This window comes from Corythoichthys intestinalis, chromosome 2 (assembly GCF_030265065.1).
Source record: "Corythoichthys intestinalis isolate RoL2023-P3 chromosome 2, ASM3026506v1, whole genome shotgun sequence".
Taxonomy (NCBI): Eukaryota; Metazoa; Chordata; class Actinopteri; order Syngnathiformes; family Syngnathidae; genus Corythoichthys; species Corythoichthys intestinalis.
In genome coordinates, this window is record NC_080396.1 from 5,412,578 (window position 1) to 5,427,333 (window position 14,756).

General features: G+C 40.7%; 1 protein-coding gene across 2 annotated transcripts; it reads left to right on the plus strand.

Annotated features, from left to right (window-relative positions):
• Window positions 1-561: 561 nt before the first annotated feature.
• LOC130912508 (UDP-glucuronosyltransferase 1A5-like) lies at window positions 562-13,992 on the plus strand. 2 transcript variants are annotated; one of them, XM_057830640.1, is made up of 2 exons: window positions 562-592; window positions 12,198-13,992. In XM_057830640.1, the coding sequence occupies exon 2, from the start codon at window positions 12,200-12,202 to the stop codon at window positions 13,796-13,798; it is 1,599 nt and encodes a 532-aa protein (XP_057686623.1). In that variant the 5' UTR covers window positions 562-592; window positions 12,198-12,199; the 3' UTR covers window positions 13,799-13,992. The 2 variants fall into 2 exon arrangements, with proteins under 2 accessions (XP_057686623.1, XP_057686622.1); XM_057830639.1 differs by lacking the exon at window positions 562-592 and adding an exon at window positions 5,772-6,171 and having other exon boundaries at window positions 12,198-13,990.
• The last annotated feature ends 764 nt before the right edge of the window (window positions 13,993-14,756 follow it).

Here is a 14,756-nt window from a genome sequence, read left to right on the forward strand (position 1 = left end):
TTGTCCGACCCATTTTTGGAGTTTTGTGTAAAATGATAATGATTTAGTTTTATTTTCCATTCCCTTTTGAGTTTTTTTCATTGCAAGTAAAATAAATGAAGATATTACTACGAAAGCATTTGTAATTGCAATCATTTTCTGGGAGAAATTGAGCATTAGCTGACAGAATTGCGAGGTGCCATTACTTTTGGCCAGCACTGTAAGTCCTTGTCAATGGATTGGAGATCTATTATGAACTCTCACCTAGGGCACCAAATAATCCAGGGCAGGCCTGTGGTATCTTCATTCTTAGCTGCAGATAAATCTTTTATCTCATAAATTCCTAACAAGTTAATGTTTGACCACATCAAAGAAACCAGTCAGCACATGTTTTTGAAATATTCAGTGTGTTCAGATTCACTTTAGAAAAGATATGATTGCTTAAAACGTCAGATGTTGGACAAGATTGATAGGTGTCAAAAAACTAAACTGGTTTTGGACAAACAGAAGTTGTACATTAACTTAGATTTGGAGAGCAACCGCTGCACAGGATATGCTTCAGGATAACGACACACTCAGGATCTTCTCTGGTGGAGTGCTGACAAGAACTCAGGTGAGGATCTAATTCTAATGTGGAGTGTGTTTAATCATTAGTCCCTTCAGTTTAATAATCAGTAATTAGACATTTTTTGTGATTTATTTTTTGATTGCCGTGGAGAGACAATACAATTATTCCATACATATACTGTACTTACATGTAGGGCTGCAGCTAACGAATATTTTAGTAATCGAGTAATCGACTGAAAACTCTAACGATTAATCGAGTAATCGGATAAAACAAATATAATTTTAGGTGAAGAGCAATTATAAATATACATGAGAAAACAAGACATTTCATCTAATCTTCAACCATTTTCAGTCAATCAGTTTTAATTTTCGATGTATTTTGTTGAAAACGGGCAACAAGTGCATCTTAGATGTAACTAGAATAAAAAAATAAGACTAATTCACTGCTTTCATTCAAAACTTTTAGATCTTATTTAAAAAAAAAAAAAATATATATATATATATATATATATATATATATCTTACCTAAAACTTCCGTTACGCTTGATAACACACATCACTTAAAAGTTAGGATTTTTTCCCCACGTGTTTCAATTGAATTTCTATTTGTGTCAAGCCATGTATGAGCCATAATGTCTATTAGTGTTGATTTGATAATGTTAAACTATTTCTTTTGTTTAGGAGCCTGGTTATCTTCCTTTGCTTATTGTTTTGACTGTCTACTTTGGTTTCTAATTGGTAGGTGTGGGCGTGGTTTTAGGTAATCAGCCTTTGACACATTTCAGCTGTTATGCCTACTTCAAATGGGGATGTCAGAAGGAGCCAAGTCAGTTGAACACACAGAGCGAGGGGGTTACCTGGCTCAAGGCATATTTTCTGTTGACCGTTGTTTCACTGCTGCACGTTATTGTTTAGTTCTGTTTATTTGATATAGAAACCACAAGTAGTACTGTTTGAATTTTGAGTTGGAATAAACACCTTAAACTTTACGTTCAGTTTATCTTGAATGATTCAACGAGTCAAGGAACCCAGAGCCTTATAAGCCTCTCGGTGGCTATTTGTCAAAAAATAGTCCCCACAAGCCATTTTTAAGTTCTAGTTAAGTATTAAGTTAGTCTAAACTGTAAGTCCTGATAGGATTTTGAGTTTTTGCAGAGTTCAAAATAAATGTATGATACAGGCTGTATTGGAGCACATTAGGAACCAGTGCTACTCGGTGTTTTATCCAGCAATGACTACTGAGCTAAAATTGATAGTTAGCATTATTAAGTTTTTATTTTACACCCTCATCACTCCATAACGCTATGTTATGATAAAGCATGTAGGTAAGACACGTTAGCTACCCATCGACAGTGGTCATAATTAATAGAAACCTAGCCCTCCATAGGGCTATTGTTAGCGCTCTTTATTAGCGCTTAGCGCTCTACTGTTTTAAGATGGCGGCTGTTTACTAACGCTGCCCAGACGCGGCCTAGTCTGTCATTCCGCATCTAGTTCAACATACATGTGATCTCTATAGACCCTACCCACGTGACGTCACAACTCCGCTCTCCTGAATGGTACCGCCCAACTGTCCGTCAAAACATAGTGTTAACCTGTTACGGCTACGTACATTCCTCCTATTTACGGCGTGTTTTTCTGCTCCTTAACATTGATAATCAAAATGGTGAAGGCGTGTGTGGCTGTTGGTTGCACTAACAGAGAAGATGGAAGGAGGGACTTGAAGTTTTACCGTATTCCGAGGGATCCAAATAGGAGAGCGAAATGGACGGCAATTCGACGTGAAAACTGGGCACCAAAAAATCACCACAGACTATGTAGTAGTCATTTTATATCCGGTAAGATGCATTTAAGATATACTTAGAGGGTTTTGGGCTGACAAATAACCACAATTAAGATCATTGCTAGGCTAATCGCTGACAACATACACGTATGTATGTAGTGAGAGTGCTATCGCTAAACCATATAAACATTAAAAGCCTTAACTCCATTGACAAACGACATGAAATACATTAGACTTGACAGTGGATGTAAGCAATAACAAAAGATTTTGAATTGAAAATTTCGTAACTCACCTTTCCAAGCACAAGATAGATTCCTGCCGAATTTTCGTGGACGAGGACCTGTTTCACCCAACCAGCAACGAAGTATTTATAAGCCTCCAAGCTCTTGAAGTTTTTCAAATTTTCGTGAGAATAGGCTGATTTTGTGTGGACAAGATAATTGTAAATATCAGCGTAGCAGATGTCAGGCAGACAGGGCGAAGACAGTGGGTCGAAAAACATCGATTTGGGCATCAAATATGGATCTGGCGACTGTATAGAACGAAGCTTTTCCACATAACGCCTTTTATGCAACACATCCAGTGAGTTTACGGCATCAGAAAGCACCGGGTCTTCCATGAAATGCATTTTAAATTCCTCGATCAATTGAAACCAATGCTAATACAGAGACAAAATGACGGACAAGTGGGCGGAACCATACAGCGAGCACGTGGTTTTGTGACGTCGGTGGGTAGGGTCTATAGACCCTACTCACCAACGTCACAGAATGACGTGTCACTGTATCCGGCCGCCATATTGTCCGTCACTGTTTAGCCCTATTCTCAATGGTCTCAATTGATCGAGTAATTTATAATGCATTTCATGGATGACCCGGTGCTTTCGGATGCCGTAAACTCACTGGATGCGTTGCATAAAACGCAACAAATGTGTCTGCCTCATTTGCAAAGAGACAGTCGCTGTTTTCAAACAGTTCGATGTGACGCAATAGACCCTACTCACATGACGTCACAACCACGCCCCCGCGCCATATTGTCCGTCAACTCATCGTTGTTGATGCATTACCGCTACGTAAATTCCTCCTATTATGGCGTGTTTTTCTGCTCGTTAACATTAATAATCAAAATGGTGAAGGCGTGTGTGGCGGTCGGTTGCAATAACAGAGAAGATAGACGGAGAGACTTGAGGTTCTACCGTATTCCGAGAGACCCGGAGAGGAGAGCGAGATGGACTGCTGCAATTCGACGAGAAAACTGGGCTCCAAACGATTACCACAGATTATGTAGTAGTCATTTTATATCTGGTAAGATGCATTTAATATATATTTATTATAGGGTTTTGGGCTGACAACCACAATTAAGATCATTGCTAGGCTAATCGCCGACAACATACCGTTTCAAATTCAAGATGCTTATTTCCATCTTTATTTTTTGAATAATATTTAGCTGGTAACAAGTGAAAGAAGCTGGCCTCGCCTACGGATCATCGGTTAAACAGGGGTGTCAGGCGTTTCACTTCTGCACTGCCCGACAGCCAGCTAAGAATGAATGCACTTCCATAAACCACAAAGCTTGGTCTTTCTTGCTTTTATGGGAATGCACTCGTCTTAATATTGTGAAAGAACAACAGAAAAATACACATATTTAATACTCAATATTAGGCCTGTTGCGATAACAAATTTTAGTGTTCGAAAATTTATCTCATAAATTATTGCGATATGCGATATTATTGCCCCCCAATTTACAATAACACAGTGAGAACACAGTACAGTTGTGGTCAAAAGTTTACATACGCTTGTGAAGAACATAATGTCATGGCTCTCTTGAGTTTCCAGTTATTTCTACAACTCTGATTTTTCTCTGATAGAGTGATTGGAACTGATACTTCTTTGTCACAAAAAACATTCATGAAGTTTGGTTCTTATATGACTTTATTGTGGGTGAACAGAAAAAAGTGGTCAAAAATATACATACAGCAGCGCTAATATTTGGTAACATGTCCCTTGGCCATTTTCACTTCAATTAGGCGCTTTTGGTAGCCATCCACAAGCTTCTGGCAAGCTTCTGGTTGAATCTTTGACCACTCCTCTTGACAGAATTGGTGCAGTTCAGTTAAATTTGATGGCTTTCTGACATGGACTTGTTTCTTCAGCATTGTCCACAAGTTTAAGTCAGGACTTTGGGAAGGCCATTCGAAAACCTTAATTCTAGCCTGATTTAGCCATTCCATTACCACTTTTGATGTGTGTTTGGGGTCATTGTCCTGTTGGAACACCCAACTGCGCCCAAGACCCAATCTTTGGGCTGATGACGTTAGGTTATCTTGAAGAATTTGAAGGTAATCCTCCTTCTTCATTATCGCATTTACTCTCTGTAAAGCACCAGTTCCATTGGCAGAAAAACAGCCCCACAGCATAATACTACCACCACCGTGCTTGACGGTAGGCATGGTGTACTTGGGGTTAAAGGCCTCACCTATTCTCCTCCAAACATATTGCTGGGCATTGTGGCCAAACAGCTGGATTTTTGTTTCGTCTGACCACAGAACTTTCCTCCAGAAGGTCTTATCTTTGTCCATGTGATCAGCAGCAAACTTCAGTCGAGCCTTAAGGTGCCGCTTTTGGAGCAAGGGCTTTCATCTTGCACGGCAGCCTCTCAGTCCATGGAGATGCAAAACTAGCTTGACTGTGGACACTGACACCTGTGTTCCAGCAGCTTCTAATTCTTGGCAGATCTGCTTTTTGGTGATTCTCGGTTGAATCTTCACCCTCCTGACCAATTTTCTCTCAGCAGGAGGTGATAGCTTGCGTTTTCTTCCTGATCGTGGCAGTGACAAAACAGTGCCATGCACTTTATACTTACAAACAATTATTTGCACTGTTGCTCTTGGGACCTGCAGCTGCTTTGAAATGGCTCCAAGTGACTTTCCTGACTTGTTCAATGGTAAATGGTAAGTCAATGATTCGCTTTTTCAGATCCATGCTGAGCCCCTTTGACTTTCCCATTGTAGCGTTTGTGGGCGTTTGCATCCAATGAGCCCTATTTAAATGGCCTCAGAGAAGTCAAAATTACTAATTCGTGTTGCTGTATGTATATTTTTGACCCAGCAGATTTCATCACTTTTTTTGTTCACCCATAATAAAGTCATAAAAGAACCAAACTTCATGAATGTTTTTTGTGACAAAGAAGTATCTGTTCCAATCACTCTATTGGAGAAAAATCAGAGTTGTAGTAATAACTGGAAACTCAAGAGAGCCATGACATTGTTCTTCACAAGTGTATGTAAACTTTTGACCACAACTGTATAGATTAATAGATCAAGTACACTCATTTAATGATAAATATTTACTCTTAAATTCAAAATACTTTTTAAGAAATCACAAATAAAAACAATGGACCATGCCTCTGAAGTAAAAGACAACAATATTAAAGTGCTTGTGACACGAAAAAGCATGTTTATTTCATAATACACGCGGTATTTTATGCTCCTGAATGATATGGACCGCTTGGATGTGTGTGGAAGCGATCGCTATATTTATTTAGTTTTTTGAATCCCGCGCCAGGAAAATGAGTGACTTCCGGCTTCGGTCTTGCATTGAGGAGGAGGGCGCTGTGACGTGTACGGTAGAAGACGTCCTCTTCACGCTACAGTGTACTGTTGTGTATGAGGACGAAGGATTCAGCTGATTTTGCGGATTAATACTTTTATTTTTTGCATCACGCCAGCCAAACGGCTGCAGAAAAATCATTCTGTATGCGGGAGAGGCGTATGTGCCTTTTTGGAGTTTCAAAAGGTTCCCATTCACCGTGGATATTTACTGTGGGACCATTGGACTTACAAGGAAGTGAGTAAACATCTTGTTTTGTATTATGTCAAATACGAATACAGTGATTACAAAGTAAACACTATAAAATTCCTTTAAATAAAGGACTACTTACGTTTGATCATTGATAGGCATGTAAAAAGCTCTCCTCATGCTCGTTAGCAGTTAGCTGTTAGCACGTTAGCTACACAACAATTCCAGCCACCCTCCTCCAGGGAACGAACTGTAAATTGCTCTCCGCCGGGCGGTTTGCCGATCCGCAAAGAAACTCGACAACCGGGTCGTCATGTCAAATAATCCAGGCTAGTTATGTGTGATTTTCCACTTCGAAGACTTTGAAACATCCCTCGGTTCGGGTTAGCATGTCGGCTAGCTGTCACTCCTTCTGGTCTGTTTACATTCTCCGAAGCCGGGGAAGGGAAATGAGATATGTCCGATTTAGGTGTCATAAAATATCGTTCGGCAGGTGTGACAGTAAAGGTAAAGTCGACTGTTTTGACCATCATGGAGTAATTTTGACATGTCGTCTTGAATAAATGGATTTTTATTATTTTATATTCCATTTAGCACAAGTTATTTGTCATGACCATGCCATTTATTTAGCAATTGGGGAAATTACTTGGGTAAAAACAATATCCTGTAAAAATATTGAAGTAAAGAGACAGAAACAATGACATTTTGCCGCTCTCTTCGTCGCGTTTTCCTCATTGTGAATAGTTCCCCCTCGACGGGCTGACTGGTCCTTCTCAAGCCATTTATATAGCTATTGGGGAAAAATACTTGGATAAAAAGAATATCCTGTAAAAATATTGACGTAAAGAGACAGAAACAATGACATTTTGCCGCTCTCTTCGTCGCGTTTTCCTCATTTTGAATAGTTCCCCCTCGACGGGCTGACTGGTCCTTCTCAAGCCATTTATATAGCTATTGGGGAAAATACTTGGATAAAAAGAATATCCTGTAAAAATATTGGGAGTAGAGAGACAAACAATGACATTTTGCAGCTCTCTTCGTCTCGTTTTCCTCGTTCTGAACAATTCCCCCTCAATGGGCTGAATAGTAAAACCGATGAGCCTAGTCTACCGCTGACGTCATCCACCTGTTGGGGACGCTAAAGCCCTATAATTGTAGGCGTGGCTAACCGGCAGATTAAAAGACTAATTTCTCGTCATCTGCGCTTTGCTAAATTGTTGTATATAGTCGAATCGTCTCAAAATATGATTCTAATTCACATAATAATGCCATTTAAGACTTTTTTTCTGGTGTCGTATGCTCTTTAATACCGCACAGAAACACAGAATAAATAAAATGTGTTTTTCAAGGGAAAAAAAAAAAAATTGCACTTAATAACTTACGCATTTAGGCAAATGAAAACTTTTCCCCTCAAAGCTTCTGCTATGGTGTTCCATAGGGATGCAACGATACAGTTAAGTCACGGTTCGGTACGATTTTCGATACAGGGGACACGATTTTCGATCCGATTCAATACATTGAATGCTCTGGGGAAAAAAATAACAATTGTTTATTTTGTTCCGAGGTTTTATTTTTTTGTGCTAACAAGCAAAAATTAAATTGCCATCATATAAACATGCATTTTAGTGCATAATATTTATGTGCTTACTTCTTACTGATCTGAAGAAATTTTGTATAAAAGTGCTGAGAACAATCTTTACTGTTTGTAAAGTGAGGCGGGGCACACAGTTGATTGCTGCAGCTCTCTTAGCAGCTAGGTTTACTAGATGAGCAAGACATCCTATTTGTGGTCCGAATCCATCTGTGTCACGTACTGAATTAACAATATTTGCAACATTGTCTATTGTCAATGGTATGGATTGATTTGGCCTTCTTTACTTTCATTCAGTCATGGCGGTTTATAATTCATCGATGTAGTATATGGACTACGTGTCCCATAATCACACTGGGCTCACGTAGCCAATGGCATGGGATGTAGCACATCTAGTTTGCCATTTCATGATATCTAGTGTGTGCGCGCATTAAAATAGTTAACAAATGCCCCATTCGTCACGTCTGCTCATTACTGCACAACACCAGCATATGACAATCGACTTTCATAAACAGGACGAGTTTGAAGCACAGCGCTCTTAATTTGCCACTCAATGTCCATTCAGCTGTCCGTTGTCAAAGCGAGGTTGTTCGTAGCAGCCAAGTCGGTAACAATGTTTTGGCGGACTTCGTTGTAGATATCCGGTGTTGTGCCGAAAAATAGCTGCCCCGCGTGAAATGTCACCCCTGACGGGAGTGCCCATACGTCAACAACACCAGCACGCCGGAGATGGCACGCAGTCAATCCGGAGCACTGATACGGCTGGTATACTTTGAATAATAGGATATAATGGGAACAATTGGCTCCGGCGCTATTTTTTGCCTGACCTGGAACGAAGATGCATTTTGCGTAGTTGGTAACAAGGAATCCGAAAATTTAACAACACGTCTGTCATACGCGCGCACGTGCACGCAAGGCGATAAATGGCAGCGGAAAAATTACCGCCTTCATTTTTATTTATCATGCGATACATGGAATTATTGCATATTGCGACAGGCTTACTCAATATACAACAAACTGCGCAATACACTTATATACACAACTATTATATGTATAGCATAGCACACTAGCTTGAGCTACTAAAGCATTGGCTGAGTTCTATAACACAACAACTTATGAAGTTCTGTCCATAAGACCCTTCACCACAGAGATAAACATATATTGCACACCCATATGTAATATAGTAAACATAAAATACTTACAGACATATATTTCCGAGGCGGAAACGTAACAGAAAGCATTCACGATTGTCAATGCTACCGCTAGACACCGCAATGTGTAAGTGAATGAACCAAACTACTGTAACAAAAAATAGATGCAGCGAATTCTGACCAGCAGGTGGCAGCAATGCCCCGCAAATGGTCAACTGATTTCCCATATTAGTGTGTAAACTGCAAAGCAAGCACAGTACATATTATCAGCCCAATTAATAATGTTATTGAATTTATCGGGATGACGTCATAATTCCTATTATCGGACTGATAATTATCGGACCAATAATTATCGTGCACCAGTAATAAAATCACCATCAAATGTGATCAGATCTTTGTCAAAACCACACAGATGAAAAAACAGTGTTTTAACTAAAACCACCCAAACATTTACAGGTTTTCATATTTTATTGAGGATTGCATGCAAACAATGACAGAAGCGGGAAAAAATAAGCAAGTGAATCATCTGCCCAAGGGGGACTTAAAGAGCAATTGAAACCAATTTTTGTCAAACAATTTAAGTCAGGTGTGTGTCCAATCACTGATGAGTGGTTTAAAGCTGCCATGCCCACTATAAAACACACACCTAGTAAGAATTGTCTTGATTAGAAGCATTGTCTGACGTGCATCATGGCTCGGTCAAAAGAGCTGTCTGAAGACCTGCGATCAAGGATTTTACATTCGTATAAAGCTGGGAAAGGATACAAAATTGTCTCTAAAAGTCTGGATGTTCATTAATCGACAGTCAGAGAAGTTATCTACAAATGGAGAGAGTTTGCCACTTGCTTTTTTCCCAAGGAGTGGCCTTCGAGCAAAGATGACGCCAGGAGTTCAGCGCAGAATACTCAGAGGTAAAAAAAGAACCCTAGAGTATCTGCTAAAGACTGACAGAAATCACTTCCAATATCTATGTGCACACATCAACTAGATGTAAAACTATGGCCAAAAATGGTGTTCATGGGAGGACTCCACGGAGGAAGCCACTGCTGTCTAAAAAAAATATTGTTGCTTGTTTGATGTTCGCAAGAAGGCACTTGGAAACTCCACAGAACTTTTGGCAAAATATTTTGTGGACTGATGAAACCAAAGTTGAATTGTTTGGGAGTAACACACAGTGTCAAAGTGTGGAGGAAAAATGGAACAGCTCAAATAAAATATTAAATGTGATTGTTCACTAACTTTTTTCACCCTTCTGTCATTGTTTGCATACTATCTCATTGAAATATGAAAACCTAAAAATGTTTGGGTGGTTTTAGTTAAAGCAGACAGTTTTTTCTGTGTGATTTTGACAAAGATCTGATCAAATCTGATGGTGATTTTATGCAGAAATGTGAGAAATTCCAAAAGGTTCAGATACTCTTTCATACCACTCTATAACTGCCAAAAGCAGTTTTCTTTCCATTTCTGTGGAGCTAGAATTTTTAATATTATTTTTTTGTGGGTTCGAACCTCCTAAAATCAATGAACTGCAGAGAAAACGGCTTTTGGCACAGTTATACAGTTGTGGTCAAAAGTCGCAATTCAAACCATCTATAGAATATGCCATATTTTTCTGTAAATTATTGTTGGAGTGGAAAGATAAGACACAAGATGGATATATATACAGTTATGGTCAAAAGTTTACATACACTTGTGAAGAACATAATGTCATGGCTCTCTTGAGTTTCCAGTTATTTCTACAACTCTGATTTTTCTCTGATTGAGTGATTGGAACAGATACTTCTTTGTCACAAAAAACATTCATGAAGTTTGGTTTTTTTATGACTTTATTATGGGTTAACAGAAAAAAATGATAAATCTGCTGGGTCAAAAATATACATACAGCAGCGCTAATATTTGGTAACATGCCCCTTGGCCATTTTCATTTCAATTAGGCACTTTTGGTAGCCATCCACAAGCTTCTGGCAAGCTTCTGGTTGAATCTTTGACCACTCCTCTTGACAGAATTGGTGCAGTTCAGTTAAATTTGATGGCTTTCTGACATGGACTTGTTTCTTCAGCATTGTCCACAAGTTCTCAATGGGGTTTAAGTCAGGACTTTGGGAAGGCCATTCGAAAACCTTAATTCTAGCCATATTTAGCCATTCCATTACCACTTTTGATGTGTGTTTGGGGTCATTGTCCTGTAGGAACACCCAACTGCGCCCAAGACCCAATCTTCGGGCTGATGACGTCAGGTTATCTTGAAGAATTTGAAGGTAATCCTCCTTCTTCATTATCCCATTTACTCTCTGTAAAGCACCAGTTCCATTGGCAGCAAAACAGCCCCGCAGCATAATACTACCACCACCGTGCTTGACGGTAGGCATGGTGTACTTGGGGTTAAAGGCCTCACCTTTTCTCCTCCAAACATATTGCTGGGCATTGTGGCCAAACAGCTCGATTTTTGTTTCGTCTGACCACAGAACTTTCCTCCAGAAGGTCTTATCTTTGTCCATGTGATCAGCAGCAAACTTCAGTCGAGCCTTGAAGTGCCGCTTTTGGAGCAAGGGCTTCCTTCTTGCACGGCAGCCTCTCAGTCCATGGAGATGCAAAACATGCTTGACTGTGGACACTGACACCTGTGTTCCAGCAGCTTCTAATTCTTGGCAGATCTGCTTTTTGGTGATTCTCGGTTGAATCTTCACCCTCCTGACCAATTTTCTCTCAGCAGCAGGTGATAGCTTGCGTTTTCTTCCTGATCGTGGCAGTGACAAAACAGTGCCATGCACTTTATTATTACAAACAATTGTTTGCACTGTTGCTCTTGGGACCTGCAGCTGCTTTGAAATGGCTCCAAGTGACTTTCCTGACTTGTTCAAGTCAATGATTCGCTTTTTCAGATCCATGTATGTATATTTTTGACCCAGCAGATTTGATCACTTTTTCTGTTAACCCATAATAAAGTCATAAAAAAAAAAACGAACTTTACGAATGTTTTTTATGACAAAGAAGTATCTGTTCCAATCACTCTATTGGAGAAAAATCAGAGTTGTAGAAATAACTGGAAACTCAAGAGAGCCATGACATTATGTTCTTCACAAGTGTATGTAAACTTTTGACCACAACTGTACCTATAACACATCGAGCGCTGTCAATGGCAGTGAGTTAATTAACGTAGACACTATTCTCATGGTTTTGTTTTGGTCGCAACCTGCTGGTTCCTACAGTAATTAAAACAGTACATCGATTACTGGTGGGAGCATAACATTTTGGGCTACAAAGTATTGCAATACATCACCTTTTCGATATATTGTAACACCACTTCTTTGTACTATGTGTGCCCTCTTTAGCGATGATGCCATATTGGAGCCTGGCACTCCTGCTGGTGTTGTCTGCCACGTGTTGGGGAGGGAAAATCCTGGTCTACCCCATCGATGGCAGCCACTGGCTGAACATGAACATTTTACTGGAGGCACTTCACGCTCAAGGTCACCAAATCACAGTGCTGAGAACCTCCACCAGCTGGTACGTATCGGAGAAGTCGCCCTACTACAGCTCCATCACCATCGTGCAGGAAGAGTCTACGAGTATCGAGAGCCAAGACAACATGACTGCCTTCTTGGAAAGGTCCATTCAGATCCAGAGGAACAGGGGCTCGCTGTGGGCCTTTGTGGAGTTCTACCGGAACATCTATAACTTCTTAGGAGAGAGCCACGTTTCCATGGCAAAAATGGTTGTCAGCATATTTGAGAATCAAACTCTAATCAAGCAACTGAAAGAAAGTCAATACGATGTTTGCTTGATAGACCCGGGCCTCCCAGGTGGGGTGTTGCTGGCTCATTATCTGGACCTCCCAACGGTCTTCAACGTGCGCTGGATTTTTAACGGCGAGGCACACTTTGCCATAGCGCCGTCTCCTCTGTCCTACATACCCCAACTCTTCTCTAATTATTCGGACAAGATGGACTTCACCCAAAGGCTCAACAACGTCATCTATCACAGCGCTCTGGTTTACATGCACCACTTTGTGTCCGATCCGCCTTACCGGGCCGTGTGCGAGCGATATTTCGGCGGCGACGTCAGTGTCATGTCTTTAATGCAGGGCGCTGATCTTTGGCTGATGAGAGTTGACTTTACCTTTGAGCTCCCTCGTCCCACTATGCCTAACGTGGTCTACATCGGAGGGTTTCAGGGGAAGCCCTCGAAGCCGCTCCCGGCGGATTTGGAGGACTTAATGCAGAGTTCCGGGGAACACGGTGTGGTGGTCATGACTTTAGGAACGCTGCTAGGTGACCTCGGACCGGAGATCTCCCAGATCATCGCTTCTGCTTTTGCTAGGATTCCTCAAAAAGTCGTGTGGAGACATGTTGGGAAGCGACCCGACACTCTGGGGAACAACACTTTAATAGTGGACTGGTTGCCACAGAATGATCTTCTAGGTCATCCCAAGACCAAAGTCTTTGTAACACATGGAGGCACCAACGGCATATACGAGGCCATCTACCACGGGGTCCCCATTTTGGGGATTCCGCTCATCTTTGACCAGCATGACAACATGGTGCGTGTAACAGCCCGAGGCGGCGGCGAGTTTGTAGACGTGACGGCGCTAGACGTGGAGTCTTTCACCGCTTCCCTCAGAAACATTCTAGATCCCCGGAAGTCCTACAAGAAGGACATGATGAAACTTTCCCAACTTCACCACGACAAACCCATGAAACCCATGGACACCGCCATCTTCTGGGTAGAGTACGTCATGAGGCATAGAGGTGCACCACATTTGCGCACAGAGTCGTATAAATTGCCATGGTACGCCTATCACTCCCTGGATGTTATTGCCTTCCTTGCACTTTTCAGTTTTCTGGTCATCGCCTTAATTTGGCTCTCCTTTAGAATTCTTTGTAGGCACTTGATGAAAGCTAAGAGTTACATATTCAAATCTAAGAGTGAGTAGAATGAAAAACAGTTGAAATTTGGTCTTGTAACTGCCTCCTGTTTATGATTTCACGCATGCTTATTCTAAATATGATAGATTACGTTTGTCAAACTCATTAGATCTCATGTGGGCCAGACCATTATATTTTTGGCCAAATAAATTAACTCACTGTCTGCCATTGACTGTGCCAAGACGTCAAATCGATTTTGACTGGGAGGGGGCAAATGAACGAATGATCAAACAAAATTGCGATTTGAATGGGACTCACTGTCCACCATAATTTCCCGAATATAACGCGCACTTTTTTTCCCCAAAATCAACTTGTAAAAGCATGGTGCACATTATACATGGGTACAGGGATGGGCACAGAAATACAGTGGTACCTCTACATACGAAGTTAATCCGTTCCAGGACCTTGTTTGTAAGTCGAAATGGTCATATGTCGAGCAGGATTTTCCCATAGGAATACATTATAATTCCATTAATTCGTTCCACAGCCCAAAAACCTGCACTAAATCCTTAAAAAATACTGCTGGTACTATTACAAATGGCAATTACATATAGCAAAACAAATAAATAATAAATAAAAATCGGATTAATAATATAATAATAATAATAATTCCTGTAATAGTGTAACGAAATGGGTTCTAATAAGGCGGATGTTTTTTTCTGTACCTGAAGGCACCGCGGGGCTGACGTGACAAAAGGGAGGGGAGCGGGTGAGAGTTTACTTTCGCTTTCAATGCTTTCTTGAGAACATCATCAATTGCGGCAGACAGCAGGCGTTTTGTGTTGAATAATTTGTGAAAGAAATGATGAAAACGTTGCGAAGCTGGCGATTTCTCTGGAGATGTTACCACAATAAGAATTGTCAGCTTAACTTATAAAGACTGGCGAACGATGGTCGGAGGAGGACCGTGGAGATGTATTGTTCAGCCATTTCACGGATGCCCACCCTACGCTCATATTTTTCTGT